Below are 24,561 nucleotides of genomic sequence, written 5' to 3'. Positions count from 1 at the left end.
CCTCTTCATCCTTTATTTTCATTGTCAACCTATTCTTTCTTTGGCTTTAAGTGATGAGTGAAAGAAGGAAGGGATCCTTTGGTGCCCACCAGAGAAGGTGACATCAGAGCTGGGATCAGGTGAGGGTGAATAAAACAGGGCTTGAACTTGAGGGATGTGTAGGAGGGAGATCTTGCCACTTGCTTTGAGGTCATTGTTTTTCTCAGGGAATTTTCATTTTGAGGCCAACTTCAAAGTTTCTGCATCCAGAAGGTGACCAAATCGGAATGCATGGGGAAACGCTGCTTTCTGCACTCAGGAAGGGGACGTGATTCATTTGAGAGGTTTCCAGGTTTTGAGTCAAGAGGCTCGGTTGCAGTGTTTGTGTTTATTTTTTACACATGACGCAGCTCCTTCAAACTTCCTCTTTGAGACTCCTTGCAACTTGGAGGAAGGTCTTGGCCGAGCCGTCATCTACGGAAGCCACGAATGGAGCCATCTTGAGTTAGGGCTCCCGGTTCAAAATGGACTTCAGGTTGCAACTAGTTTGGTCTTGCCCAGTTTTGAGTTGACGTTTCATGGATGGAAAGACGGTGATTGTGGGGTTGGTTTTTTTGGTGCATTCAGCTTGCTAAAGGATGGATTTAATTATATATTTTATACAGAAACAACACATTGGGGGGGGGGGTCCCTCAGGATCCTAAAGTGTGGGGCATTCACAACTTCTGGAGGCAACTTCTGTTCCACTGATTAATTGTTCTAACTGTCAGGAAATTTCTCCTTAGTTCTAGGTTGCTTCTCTCCTGGATGAGTTTCCACCTCTTGCTTCTTGTCCTGCCTTCAGGTGCTTTGGAGAGTAGCTTGACTCCCTCTTCTTTGGGGCAACCCCTGAGATATTGGAAGACTGCTATCATGTCTCCCCTAGTCCTTCTTTTCATTAAACTAGACATACCCAGTTCCTGCAACTGTTCTTCATATGCTTTAGCCTCCAGTCCCCTAATCATCTTTGTTGCTCTTCTCTGCACTCTCTCCAGAGTCTCCACATCTTTTCTACATTGTGGCGACCAGAACTGGATGCAGTATTCCAAGTGTGGCCTTACCAAGGACTTATAAAGTGGCATTAACCCTTCACGTGATCTTGATTCTATCCCTCTGTTGATGCAGCCTAGAACTGTGTTGTCTTTTTTGGCAGCTGCTGCACACGGCTGGCTCCTATTTAAATGGTTGTCCACTAGGACTCCAAGATCCCTCTCATATACTTGGGGATGATAGCTGTACGGCCCTCTGTGTCACCTTGTGAGTTTCTTGAAACTCTCTGGAAAGCAGAAGATCAGTTGCTTCTTAAACTCTCATTATTTATTAAATTGTTGTTCAGTGGAGGAATGTACATCCTGATGTGTAACTTCAAAAAGCCCAAAGGCAGTTGAGGGGGAAATTCTCCTAAAACAACGTGTTTATATTTGCTTGTGTGCATGTCATTTAAAATGTTAATATTCGGAAAAGAGAAAGGCAGGTGAGAGGTTAATGGACAGAGCAAAGAAACCTGAGGACGTGTAAGGAGCCTCTTCCTTTAAAATCCACTCTCCTCGGGATGGACTGACAAGAGGCACAAACACACTTCATGTTGTGTCACATAAGCCCCCAGGTGAGGCGCTGTAGGTTGGCTGAAGTGGAGCAACTGGGGTGATAAAAGGAAACCATTCACCCAATAGGAATGCCTGAAGTCAACTTCTCTTGGGCCTTGCTGGCTGGGGAGGATGAGAGTTGTAAGCCCAGCACATTGGAGAGACTTGGGTTGGAGAAAACCAAGCGGTGATCAATTCAGCCCTTCCTGTCAGGTGCAAGAAATCAGGATTCAAGGCAGTTCAAGTGACTGTAGGCTTATTGCATGCCGAACGACAAATCGGCAGTAGAGAGGAGTCAATGGAGTTCAAGGTGGGCTGGACTTCAATCTCTTGTGGGTGTGAAGGGACTCGAGACTAACGACGCGCTTAACCCCTCCCTCCCTCCCTCGGGCTCAGCCTGGTCATCTCCTACATTTCCTATGGACGAATTTGTATCCCGTTACAAGTGACTTCAAGCATCCTTTGGACACCAGTCTCCCTGCCCCCAATTGCCAAATGCTTCACCTTGATGGGCTGCTGCCTTAGAATTGAGATGTTTTGAAAAACCCAAACTGGATGGAACTTCTGATGAGAGGTGCTGCTTATGTAACTCCGGAGAGAGAAACCTTGCACTGCTCAAAGCCGGCACTCTCTTCATCATCCGGTTAAGTGACTCGATGCATTGGCAAAGAGCTCCAGGCAAGTTGCAAGATGCCCAGTATCGCGGGAGGGGTAACTGTGAAAAACAGGGAAGTCGTGATGTCATGGAGGAGTATGGATTACAGCATTTTGGTTTCGTAGAAAGGCGACTGGCTCAGGGTTTGCTTGGAAAGAAAGACGACTCCCAAGATGACCACAATATGCCTCATTCCGGCAACTTGTGGCATTCAGGGCCAAGGAAGTTGGCATCGCTCAGGGGAAGGACCAGCTGCTGTCCACAAGGAAACAGCCCTGGTGCAAACATCAAGGCATATGGCCAACGGCTGGGCCTCTTGTGGTTGAGCTTTTGTTTCATTTCAACCAGGAGTGAAAGAGAGGGAGGAGGCGAGGAGGCCTGGCTTCCCTGATCCACACCCTGGGCTTCCTCCCACTGGAGTTTCTGTATGGACAGAATATCCTGGCTGGGACCTGAGGTGAACAAGTCCTCAGGCCTATAGAACATGCAAAATTTAATCCTTGGGCACGCCTGGGGGAACCAGATAAGAGCTGGAGGCTCCCTTTCCCGTCTCTGCGCTATTGCAAGACCGCGGAAGTGCCTTGGCCTCCTTCTCTTTCCAACTCTGGGATGCTTCCCAAGGATCTCATGGCCTGCCTGGGAGATCCCCCACTCCGGGCTACATTCCCAGGGTCTTTGCTCAGCATTGGCTTTGAGGGGCTCCATGAGAAACCCCAGAGGAGCTATTCAAGAGGGAAGGGGATGGGGGTCCTTCTTCTCTGCAGCTGGCAAGCCTGTCAACTGAGACATGACTTGCCCTTCTGTAATTCCAGGATGGACAAGAAGATGTTTACCCTTCCAGACCAAAGCACTTTCTTGGCTTCTCCTCTCCACCCTGCTAATTACAAATTGGCCTCGCTCTGCTTTGAAGCTCGCGAACCAATAGATTGGCACCCAGGAAGACAATCCAGCACCTCCCTCCTGGGCTGGATCCTGCCTCTCCCTGCCTGCCTGTGTTTCCTAGGGCTGCATCTCTTCAGGTGTGATCCAAGGACCCCTGAAGATCCCGAAAGATTCTCTCTCGTTCTTTCCCCAGAAATGCAGAATTTCATCTGCGCATCAGTCAAGGGAATGTGACTTTGGAATCGGCCTCTGCTTTCCCCAGGTTGACTCAGGAAAGGTACAGAAAGCGGAGTGCAGATTGAGAAAAGATGTCTCAAAACTCACTTGTCATTTCACTCCCTTGGACACACCTGGATGGTTCCTTTTCCTGGCAGGCCTTTTCTGCTCCCTGTTGCATCACAACTGTTTCTTCAAGAGGGAAAACCCGGGGTTGGCTCTTTGATCGGGTGTTGTGAAATAGAATAGAATAACAGAGTTGGAAGAGACCTTGGAGGTCTTCTAGCCCAACCCCCTGCCTAGGCAGGAAACCTTACACCGCTTCAGACAAATGGCTATCCAACATCTTCTTAAAGACTTCCAGTGTTGGGGCATTCACAACTTCTGGAGGGAACTTCTGTTCCACTGATTAATCGTTCTAACTGTCAGGAAATTTCTCCTCAGTTCTAAGTTGCTTCTCCCCTTGATTAGCTTCCACCCATTGCTCCTTGTCCTGCCCTCAGGTGCTTTGGAGAATAGGTGGACTCCCTCTTACAATAGCAGAGTTGGAAGGGACCTTGGAGGTCTTCTATTCCAACCCCCTGCCTAGGCAGGAAACCCCAGAACCCTTAGAACAACTTCTGGAGGCAAATTCTGTTCCACTGGTTAATGGTTCTCACTGTCAGGAAATTTCTCCTCAGTTCTAAGTTGCTTCTTTCCTTGATTAGTTTCCACCCATTGCTTCATGTTCTGCCCTTTGCTTTGGAGAATGGTTTGACTCCCTCTTCTTTGGGGCAGACTCTGAGATATTGGAAGGCTGCTATCATGTCCCCCCTGGTCCTTCTTTTCATTAAACTCTTCCGTCAGATCACAAATGGCTTGATTACGTAATCTGTGGCTCACTCACAGCAGCCCTTGATTGAAAAGGCGAAAAAGGAAGGCTCTCCATTCTCTGCCGGTGGGACAGTTTTATTGTCCCTAAAATAAGACAAATGGCTGGGCGTGTCCAGCCTCCCTCCTTGGCTCCAAAGACACGCAGGAATGACGTTGACTCCTCTCCCTTCTCATGTAAAGTCAGGCTCAGGAAACGCACAATAGACCCAAAGCGGCCCTGCCATTCGTGACTTCCTTGTCTCTCTGACTAGGCAGAAGGAATTCAAGAACAGGTGTGCACAAACAATGCTTTCTTCTCACTAGTCTGACCTAACTCCGAGTGGCAGGGAAAGTTGCTTTCAGCGACTGTGGAGGAAATGTACTTGTTTTTCTGGACAGACCCTGAATCAGGAAGGGGATGTGGATGACAGGTGGATCGCTTGTCACCAGGGAGGTGGGGGATGTCCCAGAGAGGCCCTTTCTCCTTTCTGATTGCCTCTATCCTTCTTCTCCACCAAGGTTTAAGAAAAAAATGTTCACTTCTGAAAAGCACAATGACTATATACGTATACCTTTTTTTCTCTTTTAAAAAAGGAGGAAGATATATGTTAAAATTAAATATGTATATTGAAAAGGAATTATAAATACCATCAACATAAAATGGAGCTTGCTCAGAAGCTGAAATACACGAAGTAAATGAGATGAAGAGTGGGAAGTAAAGGAGAGAGGTAGAAGAGAGGGATAGGAGAGAGGGCGGGGGGGGGGGAGGAAGAGGAGGAGAGAAATGAGTGGAAACGAGAGGGAGGAGAAGGAGAGAGGAAGGGGAAGTAGAGAAAGGAAGGATGACAGAGGGAAGAAAGGAGGTAGGGAGGGGGAGGAGAGAGAGAGAAGAAAGTGATAGATATGGTACACATATGGTGTATGGAGAGCAGAAGAGCCAATAATTGGTTTTGGGGAGTTGTTTGTAAGATGAATTGATGTAAACATTTAATAATACAATATGATGTTGGCTATGTAATAGTATACATGTTATGAAAATGAAAAAATAAAAAAAACTTCTTTAAAAAAAAGAAAAATGTTCACTTCTGGTTGAATCTGTGTTGCATTTGGGACCCTGGAGTTAGGGAGCCTTGCTCCCCCACGCACATCCCTCTTCCGTTTGAGCAGAAGACCCCACCTGAGGTCCCACTTAAGCACTGGGGGATCCAGAAGCGGTAAAGAGCTCGGTAAGTTGGTGAGGATCAAACTTTGAGCCAAGTCATTACGAACTTGGCTGTTTCCTTTGATCATTATCAAATGATGGTGCCTTCCAGTGAATTATTTCAGATGCACTTAAATATTTATTATGTGCGAGAAGGCACAATCATGGGGACTTTTGAAGCACACTTACTGAACAATTCCACTCATTTCATTGTAGAGCACCTGAACAGTATAAACTGATAACAGGATTTGTACACTCTCTGTTCCTGATTGTAGGGCGTCAGGATTGTTATTCTAAGCTGTTGCTACACAAGGACACTCAAGGCATTAAACTACATTCTTCTAACTACCATTCGGGCAATAAAAACCTACTTTGCAGCAGACTTCGTTGGAATTATCTGAGATTTATGGCGGTGACATATCCAGTTCTCGTGTGATTAAATGGTCTAATTTTAGAACTGGAGTTGGACTGTTGATGGCAAATGTCTGTAAGCCTTTTATTATTTTCTAGATTTTCATATACAGCTTCTGCCTAAAAACAGGTGAGTCACCAAAGTTTGGCCCAACCACAGATGCTTACCTTCCACGTATAATACAGATTTAATAGGAGTAAATAAGAAACCCCAAAATGACTGGAGACATGAGGTCATTCACCCCCTTAGTAGCCACCGAGGGTGACTCAGAAGCATTTCTCCAGCAAGGAATGACTGAGAATGAAACTAAACCATCAAAAACATCCAACACTGTCTTTGCGATTTCAAAGACTCCAAGAGAATGGGGCATCAAAATAAATAAATAAATTACACCTTCTGCACTATTTTTTGTCAAGTTTTCCCAAACTTCTTAGTCGTCTTTTTAATTCCCAAACCCTGGGGTCATCTTCTTTTTCTTCTTTCACTGAAAAGTCCATTTAAGGCTTCCGGTATTTCAAAAACTCTTTATGGTCAACTTCACCCCTTCTGCCATTTCAGTTAATTTTATCATCCAATCTACTGAAAGCATTTCATTATTTTTCTAGGTTTTTTTGCAGATAATACTTCCAAGGTATAACACTTCCAACACTGATTTTATATTCCTTTGTGCATTTTTGACAATTTAGCCGGTATCATATATCCTTGGTACATCGTTTTGCAAAAGTACTCTTTTAAACGAAGGCATAATGTCAATTTGTCACCAGTTCCAAATGGTTTCTCTCTCACATTCTTGTTTAAATGACACCCAAAATTTACAATCTGTTTCATCTTACAGGCTTTGAACTAGTTCAGCCTCTGTTTCACATCTTAGCAACAAGTTATACATTTCAGCTATTATGGGATCGCCATTTGTGCATAATTCTATTTCAAATTCATTTTCTTCTCAATCCCAATTGCCCCTTTTTCCATAGTAAACCTCTTTTTCTGATTCTAAGACAACCATTGAAAAGGATTGCTCATTATTCCCTTCTCGTCATCGTAATGTCTTCCTTATCTTATATTAATAAACCCTCGCATTAATCATCGTTGTTTATCGGCTGTTGTAAAAAACTTCTTGAATGGACGTCAAGGGCGATATCCTTGGGAACGGCATGGGCTTATATTTGTCCTTAATAACGTTTTTCTCGGGTAATGATTCTTAAAAACAACATTTACTTTCACTTTGCCATACCATGAAGAGACATGCCACCCAACTCCCAAATGACGACCTCCCGTCGTCATCGGTCAGCCAAGGTGCCCTGTTGGCTCTGCCTCAAAAGTTCTCCATCTTGCTCTTTGGGGCAGTGTTGCCTTGCTTGCCGACATGGTCGATCAGATTGTCAGAGGTCCATGTTTATGATGGATGACCTTTGTTCCATACAAAAGAAAGGTCCATCCTTGAGCTTGGGTGAGATGCTGGTAGAACAATCGAATTGGAGTTGTCCTGGAAGAAAAAGGAAGATGGACTGGAAGTCCCAAGGACATCTGCAGAAGCCACGGAGCTTTCTCTCTACCTGGAGTCCTTCTGGTTAGGTAGTGGTCTACTTCTTCCCTGGTGAGCACCCCTACTACTCTCTTAGGACACCTACATAATTCCTCAACCTTCCCTTTGGCACAAGATTTAGAGGGGAATTCCTGCTGAATTAGAAGCACCCAGCAGCAGCAGCTGTTTAAGGGAAGAACTTTTCCAGCTAAACTCAAGAACCTGATTGCGGGACAGTTGGATCTGTTCTGGCAAGCACCAATTTGTTCCTGGGTTCACCACTGGTTTGTCCGGTTTGCCGATAGACCTAAGAGGTGAATCATCAAAGTTTTTGTGTTGTGTGCTATTAATCATCAAAACATTTACTTATGGGGCTTCCCTGGGAGATGTTTCCCATCAGCCTTTGGGCGAACAGAGGGGGAAGGGTCTGCAGGAATCCATTTTAGAAGGGAAAAGCTGCAAAAAGTCTTGATGAGCTTCATTGTCCCCAAAAAACCACGCTTGGTTTTAGGACTCAGTGTGGCTTTTAAAGTGGGTACACTTAAATGATTCCCCCCCCCGCCCTGCCCCAATATCTGAAAGTTTAAAGTCTAAAGATTTGTGAGCACCTGCAGGGAGGTGAGTTGGTGACCGGATGTTTTTGTCCCTGTAGCTTTTGAAATTAGACTTCCTTTATTTATCCTGGTGTTTACCCAGCTTATTAAAAGCTTCGGCCACTACGATGGTCGGCAAACAGATAAGCCAAATGGCCAAACAAGTGCCCAAACAAAGGCCATTCCCTCAGTCCCACCTCCGAACCTCTCCGTCAACGAGCAGCCAGGTGTGGTAGGTGGCATGAAAGAGATGAGAGGAGATAGATGGTCAACCACAGCCTCTGGTTTGGGTATCCCTGCATCAGCCTACAGAGCAAGCAGGCAGACTGAGAGAGGAAAACAAACCCACAGCTCTTCAGGGTGTAAAACAAAACAGACTAAAAAAAGACTCGAGAATTATTAAAAGATTATCTGGGGAATGACTCAGCCCCTCGGCCGGCTAATGAGTCTTTCCTGGCTCTTACAGACAAATCTGGGAAGTTCTCCACTTGCTAGCAGGCAGATCGGGGTGGGTGGGTGGGTGAAACTCCCACCTGGGCAGGCAGGCAGGTTCAGCTGCGTCACCCAACAACACCCAGAGTCGCAAAGTCAAGGCCTTCCTCATGATCTTCGGGCCACCCAATGTCAGCGTGCAAGCCAGGAAGGAAGGTTCACGCAGCCTCTGGATTGCCAGGAGAAAAGGAAACACCATGTAGAATCTTGGAGATGGAAGGAGTTAAATTTCAGCCATAAATCGTCTCTTTTATTGGGGAATATATGGCTCCTCTTGGACACCCCACATAGCTGGGTCTCTGGCTCAGTCTGCCACCCCCACCCCCACCCTGCCAATTACATGCCAACTGGTCTTGCCCACAAGAAAAAGAGAAGAACCTCGGGATCCCGTACCTCCCTCCCCCAATCTTACCAGGCAGTCCAGAAAATGACCATGGTTGATGGCATCAAAAGCCACTGAGAGGTCAAATCAGGATAGTTACTTGAACCCTGCCTTGATCACAGCAACCAGTGCTGTGTAGGAAGAAGGCAGCAGAAACCATCATTCGTGCCATGTGTTCCTGGCATTGCTGGGAAGGTTTTGCCCACAGAGCTGAGAGCCAAGAAAGAATGTTGGTTAGATTAAAAATGAGGGGGAAGCTGCTCAGGCATTTCTGATGAGTTGGTTAATTATTGGATACTGTCTCTATTTCAACATCATCCTAAGAAGTGAAACTTCAGTTGCTATTCGTGACCTTTGGTTCCTCCCTGTGCCTGGAGAGTCTAGGTATCAACATCTGGAACTGCCCAAATGAAGGAGAAATCTTGATCTGGAAGACTTTGGGCAAAATGTTTTTCAATGTGGGATAGAGTCTTTGGTGATTTGTCTTCCGTTTATGACCTACAATGTGACCGGAGGCAGCCTAGTTCTCCATCTCAAGCTGTGGAGCAAAAGAAAAGAAAGCCAACTCTCAACTCAAAACTGGCCACACTTGTTCTTTCTATTCCTGATTCCGCCTTCTGAAAGATTCTGAGTAGGGCCTCTACCAGGACCCCGACCAGTTGCCAGGCTGTGCAGCTGTTATTTGGGCCTGACTAGGAATGGGTGGATCACACTAGGTCTTGCCCACCTACAGAGATTTTTCCATTCAGTTCCCATGAATTAGAGTCAAAAATTGGGGGGGGGGGGAATGTGGTTTTTGAAGCTGTCCTCCATTGACAGTGTGTCTCACTTAGCTAGGTGCACATCTACACACAGGGGTTGGTCAACAGAAGTGATACCTTCAACTCAAGGTCTGTCATCTATTCTTAATCAATACCGTGTTTTCCAAAAAGTAAGACAAGGTCTTATTTTATTTTGACCCCCGAAATAAGCGCTTGGCCTTATTTCCGGGAGGTCTTATTATTTTTGAGATGCAGGAGGCCCCTTAACCTCGGCTCCTGCTGCCTTAAGAAAGTTCAAAACATTTTCAAAGATCCATCTCATCCTGGGCACCCTTTTTTTGAACTATTACCATCTGGCAGACGGTACAGGACACTAAAAACAAGGACAAATAGGCTGAAAAACGGGGCAGTAACCATATTGAATTCTATGGTATAGTGCAGGGGTCGGCAACCTTAAACACTCAAAGAGCCACAAAGGTCCTAAATCAGGGGTGCCCTGTCCTAAATGGAAGCCTCCCGTTCAATTCTGGAGCCAACCAGAAGTCCAGTTCCCCCACCATAGAGTCTCCTCCTAGCATGGCATCCTTTTTCCTCTACCTGTCCTAATCGAAAGCCTTATCAATTGTGGAGCTGACTGGAAAACCCGCCCCTTGCCATAGAGTCTCTTCCTGGCACGCTGCGCTTCCCCCCTTCCCAACCGGAAGCTTCTCTCAAAATTGTGGCGCCATCCGGCAACAGGGAGCCACAGCAGAGGAATGAAAGAGCCACATGGGGGTCCAGAGATGCAAATTGCTGACCCCTGGTCTGGTGCAATATCCGGTTTTCAATTTCAATTATATAGAAAGCAAAGGATGTAATGTTTGTGTTTTTATTTTTATAGTTATAATGTACATTGAAGATGGCATTTAATTTCGTTGTACGAGCTACCACGACAGTAAAGTAAAGTAAAGTACACCTCAATCTTGGTCGGAGAGAGCACAGCAGTTATGGGAGAAGGGATAAAATCTTGCAACGAGTCAAAGCCATGGCAAAGATGCCCCTGCCTTTGTATGTGTGTGTGAACACTGCATGGGTGTTAGGAGAGAGACACTCCCTAAGAAAGGCTTCCAAACCTTTAAATTTCATCAGGGGCATGATAAGTTGAGAGGTTCTTGTTTTGCACATTGTGAACTTTTGATACAAAACTTCATTCCTGCAGCTGATTGTTCTTTGAATGCTCAGAAAAAACGTAGGAGAGAAAGTTTGGAAGATTGAATTCCACATGCCAGAAAGAGATTTGCAAAGAGCAAATCCAGGAAAGCTGTTGTAAAATCCTTTTCCCCCGCCCTGCCATTTTCAAGAATAGACAATAACCAACATTCTTTCGAGCTTTGCTATCTTAATCCCCCAGAAGAAGGCAATCAAAGAGATTCCCCCCAGTCTAATTTTAACTCACTATCTCTTGCTTAAAGATTAAAAAACAGTAGAATGGATTTCATCTGGGCATTGGGAAGCTTATTCAGAGAACCTCTGAAGATACACTTTCATTCCTCCGGATCAGGATAAGAGAAGAAGTTCGAATCTTGCAGAAATTCCAACTGTCTACAGACCAAGCAAAGGGTTGGTCAATAAAAACATTTGTACGCAGTGTTGAAAGTTTGCAACAGCCTGAACCAAATACTTGGGGATTGTTGAGCACAAGAAGGGCAATCTCGCCACTGGAGATATAACAGAATAACAGAATTGACCTTGGAGGTCTTCTAGTCCAACCCCTTACTCAAGCAGGAAGCCCCCTAGAATCCAGACCATTACAGACATAGTATTTTGGCCATGGATTGCTTGCACAGAGCAGAAAGTTTGACAAGACAGGTTAAAGCAGTGGTTCTCAACCTGTGGGTCGGGACCCCTTTGGGGGTCGAACAACCCTTTCACAGGGATCGCCTAAGATCATTGGAAAACACATATTTTTGAAAAAATATGGAAAACATAAAATAATTTTATGGTTGGGGGTCACCACAACATGAGGAACTGTATTAAAGGGTCATGGCGTTAGGAAGGTTGAGACCCACTGGGTTAAAGGAACAATATTCAGCTCCATAAATGTGGTCATCTATTGGAGTTTGTCTGGGATTTTATGTCCCTTGAAGAACTTTGAAAAAAAACGGGCTAAAGACGACTGGAGCCATTGGAGAAGGCTTCATTCCTCAGCTGTTCATCATCCATGATGGCATTCCATGGCTTGAAGATGAGCTTCCAACTCAAAATACTTTCAGAGTCTGGCTTGAATTCATTAGGAGACATTTCGGCCAGGGCTTAATTTTTTCATGGTTATTTAAATCAAGGAAAGTCCTACAGTTGGATAGTCCCAACTCCCCAGCTAGGTCACCAGATTGCTTCTCACGGTGCTCCTTGAGATGCTTCTCAGAAGCCTCCAAACATTCTTGATGATATCCTCAACACTGAAGTTCTCCGCAGCTGGCATTAAAAGCAAGCTGCCTCTGACCCAAGACGTTATACATGGCCACTAGGACCGGTTGACTTTAGATACCATTATCTATGATAGCAGCACATTTTCCTTGGATCCCTTCTAATTCATCCAGCCGGTTTTCTTAACAAGTGGACAACAATGGTGGACAATTGTCTTCTTCTGGATGACTTTTTGACTCCCTTGCATTGATTGGCTGATAGATTGTGTTGCTTTGCAACCACATCAATAGAGGTGAGTTCCTAGTCTAATGTACAGTAAAGCCCTGGAATTTCCTGGTGATTTCCTATGTATTGTGTCCCCCCCACCCCACCCGCGTGCGTGCACCGCTTAGTAGGTACAGTCTTGTGTAGCTTTGGGAGAGCCTCAAGATTAATTGGGTGCTGCCATCTGCTGGGGAAGAGACATATCCTCCAGCTGAGCTTGACTTGGGATGACAAGGGCTGCCCAAAGATTGCAAAACTTCTGGAATGGAAACGGAGGAGGAGCAGGAAGGAATGCTGGCTGGGGAATTCTGGGAATTACAACTTTCCAAGGTTGAGTAATGCCGGCCTAGGGAAGGGCAGAGGGGGGTGGGTGAACCTCTCTGTTGAAGACTGCTAATTCTGGCATCATTCAGAGGCCTCTACAAGAAGGCACCCCTCCCCACCCCCAAAGTGGAACTGGGGCAAACTGAAGGCAGCGCATTTCAGCCCCCGAAGAGTCTGCCATGCTCCCCAAAGGCCCCGGGAGGAGTCTTCACATTGCGCAATGTCTTGGCCAGCAGAGCTGGGGAAATTGTGTTGCATCCGAAACCCTGAAAAGCCACATTCAGGGGGATGAAGCAACACTGTGCAAAAATAGACACCGAGGATCTGGCGTGGCGAGAAAAAAGACAACTTTGGCCTTGTGTTATAAAAACAATGAAAGAGAAAGGAGTGGGTGGGGGAGGAGGCATAGGAGAAGCTCCCAGCTGCGTCCATTCCTGGATGCTTTGGGTGCGTCCCCAGAGATCTAATTTGCAGAAGGGAGAACTGTTGCATCCATGATTGATGGCATTTTGCGGGTGCAGCCAATAATACCAAATGCCTTGTTTGTCTCGACTGCAGCCTGAAGGAATCAGAGGGTGGAATGTATGTCCAGATGAGGCCCTGGGGATCAGAGGGAGGGTCATATGTGGAAATGGGGCCCAGGTATGGATGGAGTGGGCGTGAGAGCGAGGAATATGAATTCTGATGAAAACATTTTCTCTTGCCTTCATTTCTTTGCCTTGGCAATGAAGAGCTTTGCTCCTCCCTGTCCTCTCTCCCTGCAGAAGGAGGTGGGGGCCGCGGGGGAGTGGGCGTCCTGCCTTGAGACAAAACTGCTAGCTCTTTTATTCTGCTCTGCAATAGGAGAGGGGGTGGGGATGCACATTCACAGCAAGACAGACGTTAGCACCTTAACCTGTTGGAAAACTACTAGCCAGGATGTTAGGAACAAGAATAGCTTGCTTATAAGAAAAAACCCCACATAGAGGTGCCACACTTTGCAAGATATCCATGACCTGGGATGAAAAACAGGTGGCATTTAGCTATTTAACATAACAAGCTTAGGGTTTAGGGGGGCTGAAATCCAAATAACCAATCAATATTATCTGTTATGCATGCATTATTAGGGGAAGGGCGAAGGATTGAATGCGACCATCCCTTGACTATAAAAACTGCTGTAAGACTCTACTCTTGGCCCTTTGGTTAGATTTTCAAACTGGGGTCCTTATATCTTGGTACCAAAATAAAAGTATAATTCTGTATCACACCTCGTGTCCGGTGACTTATCGGCTTCCACACCAAGCAAGAGCCCAGTTTTGGGGACAACAGCCGTCCTCAGAGTTGGAGCCAATGGTACTCCTCAAGGTAGGAGTGGGAGGGGAGCAGCCCCCCAAAGCCCCCTCCCCTCCCTGTCCCTCAGCTGCTCCCGTTGGCTCCTTGTGGAGCTCCCTTGGTTCTTTGGACCCAGAACTTCAGCACCAGGGCAGGCTCCGTCTTTCTCGCAGGGCTTTTCGGAGGGTTTCCTGCAGATCCATTTTCTCTCAAACCCAACAGACCTTGAGGGCTGTTGGCCAAGCAAGGGCCCAGCTGCCTAATTCTTGCTGCAACCTCTCCTTGCAAAGATTGACAGATCAGCTGAGCCAACAAGGAGGGGAAGAGGCCTGGAAGGACGTGGGGAGAAGACCCAAGGGGGCCAGAGCGGAATTCGGCTTCCTTGCCTCTTGGGCTTCAAATGGATGACCAGTGACCGGTTAGCATAGACTAGAGGAAGAAAACAGACCGAGGAAGCCCACGAGCCTGGGATCTGCTTGGACGTAGCCCTTCTCATGGCATCCCCTTGACTTTTGACCCAACCCTGTGGACACCTCTGGGGATCCGTGAGCAGGAGGTCATGCTTGGCCTTTTACGAGGGGGGCTCTGCCAAGAGTTTCCTCCCTGAGCAAGCGGGCAGACTTTCCCAGCCCTCAGCCCATATTAACAAGGGAGATAATTTCTATTTCTGTCCCTTAAAAGCTCCCCATCGAGACTTTTGGCATGTCAGGGGAACTGCAAGTACTTTAGTTTCTGGTGATATCTGAGCTGGCATCATGCCCATCAACTGCCAGGGATTGGGAAGCTGGCATGTCCTGCAGACTTGGTGGAGCTGCAGCTCCTCTCCTGGGACCATCGAAGGAACTCTTGGCTGCCTTGCATGCAAGACCCTTTCTGCCATGACCTCTGCCTTCCCTGGAAGAGCCTGGGATGTGGAGGTTGGACTGCATCCCCCTCCCCGCAAAGCGGGGACAGCCAAGTTTCTGGCAAAGGAGACACACCATGAGCGATCCCTGCTTTCCAAGAGATGTTTGGAGAAGGAATCCCAAGCCATTCATCATTCAACAGTTCTGGTCTGCAGGCCTCTTCCCACCCACACCCCCATGTCCCACTAACCTTGACTTGGACAGCTGATTGTGTCAAATTCTTGAACGGAGGCTTCTGACTTGCCAGAGAACAGCACAGCAGGAGGTGCCAGCCTCCTTGGAGAGCTTCCACGAGAACCAAAAATAGCTTGCAGAAGATTGTCAAGGGCAGGCTTCTACCAAGAAGCATCGGGCAGGGCCTGCTTCAAACTTGACCCCGCTGAATTTCTGACAGTAGAAGATTTTGAAAAGTGGGAGGCTCGTAGCTCCAGACTCTTCAAGATGGAACTCTAGTTACATCCCCTGAAATAACTCTTTCTTTGCAATCTTCTGTTCTCAGATGAATTGGTACCCTGGTTAAAAATACAAACTACTTATCCAATCTCCTGATTGCCACGGAAGGGGTCCATCAATGCCCGGTGAGCAGCTACCAAGAAGTGAGTGTCTGGCCTAAGCTCTAAACTTTCCATAAAAGTTCATCTAGTCCCGTGATGGCCAACTATGGAACGTGGGGACACAGGTGGCACGCCAAGCCATTTGTTATGGCACACGAGGCGTTGCCCAGTCAGCTCCAGCGCACAGGCGCACGCTGGCCAGCTAACTTTGGTCTTCTTTTAAGGCTGTTTTTCGCCCTCCGGAGGCTTCCTTGAACAGGTAAAAACTGTGCCTCGTGTTTTTTGGGGGGGGAAGCCCAGGTCAGAACAGGAAGCCCCTGGTTCTGGAGGAGAAGCAGCTCAAGGTGGACTTCCCATCTGGCCACAGCCTCTTCTTCATCACTTTTCCTCTCATCACCAGAGAACCGAGGAAGGCTCTTCCCAGCCCGGTTACTGACACATTGAGGGGAGGGACAACTCCCTCCCTTCAATTTTGGAATCTGGATACCACATTGGAGATTTTATTTGTAATTTGGGGCCCAAGTCCCAGTATCCTTTGAAGAACAATGGTTAGAAATGTAGGAGGTCGACGCAGATGGAGGGACAGGCTGGCCTCATTTCCCACAGGTAAAAACTGTGCAGCTGTCCACTGCAAAAATAGCAGCAAGTTCTGTAGCATCTCAATGTTCTATTTTGTCTTCTGGCTAAAAGGAAGGTGGCTAATGAGAGCCCTCACTCTTCAGCCCCCATGGCAAGGGTAAGCCACAGCAGCCTACGTGGGACCGTGGCCCAAGGCCATCCCTGATTGGGCAATGCTTTGACGGAGGGAACAGAAAGCTCTATGGACACCCGTCTGGCTGCGGATGTGTGGGAAGAGAAGACTGTGCTGCTCGGGGCCATAAATCAGAGTGAATGGGCAGCCCAAGCAGAGCCAAGGTAGGTTTTGGCTGCTGTACTGGGGGTGGGGAATTAGGGGGTGTCCGGAGGAAGGAACACAGTGTCCTGAATGGCACATTCAAGGGATAAACAAGCAATTATGCCCAGCACATTAAATGTCACAAGCAAATGCAGGCTAACATGGCTTCCTTCTCTCTACAATGAAATGTTGGTCACAAACGAACAACTTTGTGTGGAAGTTTGCATTTCATGGTAACTGCTGGGAGGGTTGCTAAGGATATATATATTTCAGGGGGTGAAGAGATTTTAAAAAGGAGGAGGAGGAGGAGTTGGTGGTTGAGGAGGAGGAGAAGGAGAAGAGGAGGAGGAGAAGGAGAAGGAGAGGAGGAGGAGGAGGAGGAGGAGGAGGAGGAGGAGGAGGAGGAGGAGGAGTTGGTGGTGGAGGAGAAGAAGGAGAAGGAGAAGAAGAAGAGGAGGAGGAGGAGAGGAGGAGGAGGAGGAGGAGGAGAAGAAGAAGAAGAAGAAGAAGAGGAGGAGGAGGAAGAAGAGGAGGAGGAGGAGGAGAGGAGGAGGAGGAGGAGAGGAGGAGGAGGAGGAGGAGGAGGAGGAGGAGGAGGAGGAGGAGGAGGAGAAAAAGAAGAGGAGGAGGAGGATCAGGAGGAGGAGCAAGGAGAAAAGAGTTAAGTTCCCTCGCCTTGCCAGACTTCATTGCATTAATTATCCATAATGAACCAAGCTGTCCTACACTGATGCAACTGGATTATTATTATTATTATTTTTTTTTTTTACAAATATGCACTTCCTTGTTTGCTCATCTTCAACCAATGTTTCCCAACCTTGGCAACTTTCACGAAGGGTGGACTTCAACTCCCGGAATTCTGGGAGTTGAAATCCACCCATCGTGAACGGTGCCAAGGTTGGGAAACACGAACTTAAGCAAAGGGTGCTGCTGCCTTGCTGGTAGGCCACAGGACTCATCCCTCAGGACCATCCATTTCATGGCAAACCAGCCCCTTCCTGCCTTTCTGTTCCTCCTCCCCTCAACTGTTTTCTTCTAGAGCAACAACCTGCGTCTCACCGCATGGCTTGGCAGAACTGCTGCAAACTGTCTGCCTTCTGCCAAGCTCACCTGGGACAATGGATCCCTTAAAGGTAGGCCAGGTGACCCTTAGGCCCTGGTTGACCCTCCAGGGACACCGCATTTGGGGATGACGGCCCAGGTGGAAGTGTCCCACGGCGACTGTTGTGGCCTTCCACAGACGTGTTGGGAATATGGAGCTTTTTGGCTGGTACCAATCCAGGCACCTGGGAGGCAGAAGGATGCTGGGCACAAGGAAGAAAGGAATAACATTCTGCAAAGGGGGAAGTTCAGAGGTAGTATTCAGCCGCTTCTCTCAAATTTGGGCAAACCAGTAGCGGCAGATGTGGGAGGCTCTGCTCCCCTTCTCCCCCCCCCCCGTCCTGCCATAATGCATTAGCACTGCACATGCCCCGAAGGTGCAGATGCACATGCGTGCAGAGATGTGGTGCCTGCAAGCACTCACATTTGCAAACTGGTGGGGAAGGTAGGTGAATCCTAGAGCTGGGTGAATTAATAGGTTTGGTCATCACGGCTCATCAGAAACTGGGAAAGATGGCAAAAAAAAATGTGTCCGAATTCAATCCTTTTTTTAAAAAAAATAACCCCAATGTAAACACGCCAACAGTTACTCTTGTAGGGTAAAATAAAATAGACCGTGGGCCATGCAGACTACCAAGAAATGGGTTTCTCTCCTCTCCCTGATGGACGTTTAGTATATTAAGAATAGGAAGGTGTTGAAAGTTAAGTTTCTTTGCTGCCTCCTTCTCTTAAGGGCCACGAAAAACAAACTTTTAGTCACAGAAATGGGCGGGGTTAGTACAGTTGCTAAGATGTTTATTGACCATTCATTGCCCTCTACTAGACAGACTTTCTCAAAGCAAATGAAAACATGGTCTTCGGGGGACAGATTGTCCTAGGAGATGAGCAAGGGGAGACCAGAGGAAAAACATGAGTCACGGAGGAGGACGTAACCACTGCTTGATTGTTTCCAGATGGTGATTAGGGAACCCACGGTGGGTGGGTCAGTGGCCTCTCCGTGTCTCCTCCTGGTCAGCCTCCTTCAGGGAGCCAGCAGTCTTGAGGGAACTGGTTTTGCTGGAGGAAAGGGTTTCCCGGCCACTGTTGAACTGGGAGAGGCTCAGCTTGAATAAATGCTGGAGTTTATCCCGGAACTGCCTGCCCACAAAATAGTACAATAAAGGGTTGATGCAACTGTTTGCAAAACCCATGGAGAGCCCAAAGGGCAGAACCGCATCGATCACGGAGGTGAGGTGGCACCTGCTGATCACCTCCATCCAGGAGAGGGCATCCAGGAAGGTCAAGACATGGAAGGGGAGCCAGCAAATCAAGAAGGCCACCACCACGGCGGCCACCAACTTCAGCACCCGGTCCCTGACCCTCATGCTTTTGGAGAACCCCTGGGCCTTCTTCAGGTGCACCCTTATGCAGACGTAACACCCAAAGATGATGGCCATGGGGAGCAGGAAGCCAAGGAGGTTCTTCATTAAGGCTGTTGCAGCCGACCAGGTGGCGTAATTCTCGGAGGGGTAGGCCATGATGCAAGCGTTCACGCCCAGCTCATCGATGTAGTTGACTTCACGCCAACAGAAGGTGGGCAGAGAAGTCAAGGTCGCCAGTCCCCAAACAGCAAAGGTGGCAATGAAGGCCCGTTCCAAAGTCCCTTGCTGGCACCGGAAAGGATGCACAATGGCCTGGTAACGGTTCACACTCAGGCAGGTTATGAAGAAGATGCTTGCAAACATGGTCAAGCAGAGGATGGAGCCGGACAGCTTACACATCATGGAGCCAAAGACCCAGTTGTACCCGTTGGCATAGCTGGCAGCCCAGAAGGGAAGGGTGATGAGGGCCAGCAGGTCAGCCACTGCTAGGTTGAAGATGTAGACGTTGGCCACCGTCTTTGGGCTCCTCTGCCAACACAGGGCTGTGAGGACCAGGCTGTTGCCCACAAGTCCAAGGATGAAGATGACGCAGTAGAGCACGGGGATGAGCACAAACTGGTGGCTGGAGAAGCGGAGGAGGCAGGCGTCCCTGGTGGAGACGTTGGTGGGAGCCAGCTCTTCAGGAGACCGTTCAGTGGCGAGGGTGATGGAGAAGTTCCTGAAATGCATCTTGGCGTCAGAGAAGATGGGGTGGCCTGCAGGACACTCTGAGACATGGAACTTCTGGCTCTGCGCGACCAAGGCTGGATGCTGTTGTCCCTTAAAGGAAGGAGGACAACAGAACAGAAGCATGAATCGCAACTCTTCAGCACCAAAGATGCTTTGTCAAGAGGCCACTGGACTTCCTTGTGTTTCTATATCCATCCATCTATCTATCTATCTATCATCTATCTATCTATCTATCTATCTATCTATCTATCTATCTATCATCTATCTATCTATCTATCTATCTATCCATCTATCATCTATCTATCTATCTATCTATCATCTATCTATCTATCTATCTATCTATCTATCTATCTATCTATCTATCTAAATAAAGTTTTTTATTTTTTCATTTTCATAACAAATAACCACATGTATACTATTACATAACCAACATCATATTATATTATTAAATGTTTACTTCAATTCGTCTTATCATCAACTCCCAAAAACAATTATTGGCTCTTCTGCTCTCCATACACCATATTTGTACCTTATCCATCACTTTCTTCTCCCTCTCTCCTCCCCGTCCCTACCTCCTTTCTTCCCTCTGTCATCCTTCTTTTCTCTACTTCCCCTTCCTCTCTCCTTCTCCTCTCTCCCATTTCCACTCCTTCTTTCTCTCCTCCTCTTCCCCCCTCCTTACCCTCTCTTCTATTCCTCTCTTCTTCTCTTACCTCTCTCCTTTTCTTCCCACTCTTCATCTCATTTACTTGGTGTATTTCAGCCTCTGAGCCAGCTCCATTTTATGTTGATGGTCCTTCTTTTGAAGACATTTCGCTTCTCATCCAAGAAGCTTCTTCAGCTCTGAGTGGATGAGAAGCTAAACGTCTTCCAAGAAACACAAGAAAGTGCCTCTTGGAAAAGCATGACCTGAATGACTGAGAATCTCCATGAATTCTTCAGCACATTTCCCGGGAAAGCTTCCATTCTCCCCAAGGTCCCAGCTTTTGAACATTCCCGTTTGAGTTCTTTTAAAAGACATTTCGGATGGGCCCTCCGGTTTGATGGAGCACAGATTCTCCTGCCTGGTGGAGCACAGATATTCCCCGTTAGCAAACTAGAGTCAGTTGCTGAAGGCATTCGAAGGGAAGTAGAGACGAGGAGAGAGACAGTAAGAGTGGAAATGGATGGCAGCAAAACTCTTTGCTCTTGAAGTCCTGGATGCTACCCAGATGTTTCAGCAGAGGAGGAGGAGGCTTCCTTAGCAATACACATAATCTTTAAGCTGTGCAGCCCTTTAACGCAGGGGTCACCAACCAATGGTCCATGGAGAAAATTTGGGTGGTCCGCAGAAAAATGATCTGCATTTTTTATATTGCCCTAAATACTATTGATCTTTTTTTTAAAAAAAATTGTATCAGTGGTCCGTGGGATTCAAAATTATGAATTTAATGGTCCCTGAAGTCCGAACGGTTGGTGACCCCTGCTTTAAAGGTTGGAAACATTTGAACTTAGAAGCTGTAAAGAGCAGACTTGTCACTTACGGGTTGAAAAAAGGGAGTTTGCAGAATCTGTCCTGGGGCAGCTCAGAGGTCCACAACTGCCTCCTTTTCCTGCATCGGAAGAGGCTTCTTCCTAGCTCTCCCCAGAGCAGCCTCTCTCTCTCTCTCTCTCTCTCTCTCTCTCTCTCTCTCTCTCTCTCTCTCTCTCTCTCTCTCTCTCTCTCTCTCTCTCTCTCTCTCTCTCTGCAGCCAATGGGAGGCAGGGAGGCTGGAAGTGGGCGGGCACTCTAGCCACCCATCCCACGCTGGCTGGCTGGGGATACTTTTCTTAACCCCTTTTGCATCCCCTCATTCCTACCCCTTAAATCTCTGCCTCCATGTTTATCTGCTTACCTTTATCGGCAGCTGAAGTTGGGGTGAAGGAGAGGAGAGTCAGTCAAGCTGAGAGGGACTTGGGAGGGGGACGGGGGGAGACTTGGTGGGGTTGGGGGGAGACGCATTCACTTGGGTTCCTTTGGAGAGCAGAGGTCTGGGGCAACCTCTCCAAGCCCAGCTGGGGTCCATCTTTTCTGCTAGAATGCATGGAATTTACACTCCACCCACCCACCCAGGAGGGGAACACTGGAAAGTGGAAAGGAACTGGCCTCCAGAGCCACAAATAGCAGCTGGGCGGGAGAGAAACATCCCAGCTCTTTAAACCAGTGTTTCTCAACCTGGGTAACTCTAAGATACTGTATGAAGAACGGTTGCAGGAACTGGGTATGTCTAGTCTGATGAAAAGAAGGACTAGGGTAGACATGATAGCAGTCTTTCAATATCTCAGGGGTTGCCACAAAGAAGAGGGAGTCAAGCTATTCTCCAAGGCACCTGAGGGTAGAACAAGAAGCAATGGGTGGAAACTAATCAAGGAGAGAAGCAACTTAGAACTGAGGAGAAATTTCCCGACAGTGAGAACAATTCATCAGTGGAACAGCTTGCCTCCAGAAGTTGCGAATGCTCTAACACTGGAAGTCTTTAAGAAGATGTTGAATAACCATTTGTCTGAAGTGGTGTAGGGTTTCCTGCCTAGGCAGGGGGTTGGACTAGAAGACATCCAAGATCCTTTCCAACTCTGCTATTCTATTCTAAGATGTGTGGACTTCAACTCCCAGAATTCCCCAGCCAGCATGGGGAATTGAATTCTGGGAATTGGAGCCCACCGAGGTTGAGAAACACTGCTCCAGGCCAACCTGGGGGTCCTTTTAGGCTAGGCCTTCGGGATAGCAGCACCTCTTCCACTCTGGTACTCTCTGATCACTGACGTTAGTAGGAGAAAACTTTGGGGAGAAGTTTGTGAGTTCCACGGACATTCTGAGATTAGGTCAATTCTTCTGGAGGCTTTTCTTGAAACGGCAGAGGGAACAGTGGCTGGTGTTTGGCTTTTCAGGATGGAGCACTCTCCACTTAATCCTCTTTCATTAAAAGGATTTACACAACAACCAAAAATGAGGAGGGAATCTGGTAGCAGCTGTAGCTACCAATCCTAGTAGGACATGATGGTCGTTCTTCAGGGGTTCAATAAGCTCTTTTCAGGCTTCCTGGAGAAGCTGGAGCTAAACTGGGGGCCCTGCAGCCATTTCTTCCTCTTTTCTCTTTGTCTGTGTGGAAAATAGTTGTCAACAGACAAAAAACAGCATGTGCAGCCGATGAGTTGGGTCCCAATGCACAGAATTTAGGCCATTCTAAATTTACTAATTACCCAACGCTTGGAGGGTGGAGCTGGCCCCGTTTCCAGCTGTGAACAAAACATGACACGAATTGAGAGTTGTGTTCCCCTCGGCCCAACGATGTGGTTAGTCATGAGGTATGAGAAGATAATTCATTGCAAAGAGGCTTGCAAAAAAACAAACCCCACACCCTATGAGATCTTCCAACACAATCCCTCATCCTCTGGTGGCTTCTTGTTCAGCAGAAATGCCTAAACAAAAACATACTGCCTTGGCTTTGCTGGTCAAGAATGCTGCTCTTTCCTGGAAGTTTCCATGCAGCACCCTTTCAAAATGGTCTCGTGAGATGGTCACTGCTGCACGTGCCAACTTCTGTTTGTGGGATGTCACCAGAGGAAGCATCAACAACTTTGTGCTCAGGATTTCTAAGAAAGCAGAAGAACTTCTATGGAGATTCTCAGTCATCGTATGCACATGCACCAAAGACAAATTCCTTGTGTGTCCAACCACACTTAGCCTATTCTAGTCTAGTCTAGTCTAGTCCATTCCTCAGTCCAATATTCTAGTCTAGTCTAGTCTAGTCTAGTCTAGTCTAGTCTAGTCTAGTCCATTCCTCAGTCCAATATTCTATTCTATTCTAATCTAGTCTAGTCTAGTCTAGTCCATTCCTCAGTCCAATATTCTATTCTAGTCTAGTCTAGTCCATTCCTCAGTCCAATATTCTATTCTATTCTATTTCATTCTATTCCATTCCATTCCATTCCATTCATCCAGGTCACAGTTCTCCCAAAGGTGCTTTTTCCAGAGGCAACTGGACTCTCTGTTTTTCCTTGAAGACATATTGCTTCTCATCCAAGAAGCTTCTTCAGTTCAGTCCAAGAAGCTTCTTGGATGAGAAGCGAAATGTCTTGAAGGGAAAAACAAAGGCAGTCCAGTTGCCTCTGGAAAAAGCACCTTTGTGGGGAAAGCAGAAGAATTCCCTCCGATGGGTGGCCTCTAGAAACTGCGCTGAACGGAGGCTGCGAGAACATTTTGGCTTCTGCAGATTGAGGAAACCACGAGGTAGAAGATGCAGCTAGTCGTCCTCTTTTTTTCCAGCTTTGCATCAATCAAATCTGGGCAAAAGTTTTTCCAGGAAATCCTTTACCTGGGCCATCCTAAACTAGGATTTGATCATGGGATTGTTGGACCTCTTCTGCTACCCACGGCATAAACAACCAATGTCCTGGGAGGTGTTTTTCCTTATTCATCCCATTGTTTGTCCAAACAACATTTGGGGTGCTGCTTTTGATGACAGGAAATGCCCTGAATTACTGCATTTACCTTTGCATTTTGCAATCAAGCCCTATTAACTCTAACAAATGTTATTCGTGGGAAGGATTCTGGAGATGCAGAGCCTGTTCTGCAGCACTTCCAGCCAACGAGAAAGACAACCCACGACTTCATTCCCCGAGACCATTATTTCTCCTGCAAAGCTTTCGATAATCTCACATCTTTAGTTTCCAATTGGCAATTGTGCTTGGGGGGGAGGGAGGGGGGGAGGGAGGGGGGGAGGGAGGGGGGAGTTACCCCACAGACATACCAGTTGATAAACCCCACCCCCCAGCCAGGCTGGCTGTAGTCCAGACCTCCTGCTGAACCTCAGATTCAGGAATGCCGACTCAGAACGCAGGCTGAATTATTCTGGCTTTTCTTGGCCAGGTGGGGCCATGCCAGAGCTTTGCAAGAGAGAGACCCCCTTGGCTCAGGGGCTGGAGTGGGAGGCAGCTGTGGGGCAGGAGTGGGTTTCGGCTCCCGTTGCAACCGGTACGCTGCAACAGGAGCTGGGCGTGCACCACAAGGCACACCCATGGCCTGCGATGCTCCAGCTGCTCGGCGGAGTGTCGCACAGGCACCGTACGCTGCACACGCGTGTACAAATGGCCCATTTCCTTCAAATGCAGGTAAGGAAC

At 47.4% G+C, this 24,561-nt stretch overlaps 1 protein-coding gene across 1 annotated transcript; it reads right to left on the bottom strand.

Moving 5' to 3' along the window:
• Window positions 1–18,119: 18,119 nt before the first annotated feature.
• AGTR2 (angiotensin II receptor type 2) lies at window positions 18,120–21,056 on the bottom strand. The gene is made up of 2 exons (XM_081963746.1): window positions 20,946–21,056; window positions 18,120–19,512 (listed from the first exon to the last, which is right to left on the bottom strand). Exon 2 carries the CDS (start codon window positions 19,420–19,422, stop codon window positions 18,316–18,318), a length of 1,107 nt encoding a protein of 368 aa, XP_081819872.1. The 5' UTR covers window positions 19,423–19,512; window positions 20,946–21,056; the 3' UTR covers window positions 18,120–18,315.
• Window positions 21,057–24,561: the final 3,505 nt, after the last annotated feature.

This window comes from Natrix helvetica (genome assembly GCF_964273705.1).
Source record: "Natrix helvetica genome assembly, chromosome: 11".
NCBI lineage: Eukaryota > Metazoa > Chordata > Lepidosauria > Squamata > Natricidae > Natrix > Natrix helvetica.
This window is presented reverse-complemented; position numbering and strand designations above follow the sequence as displayed.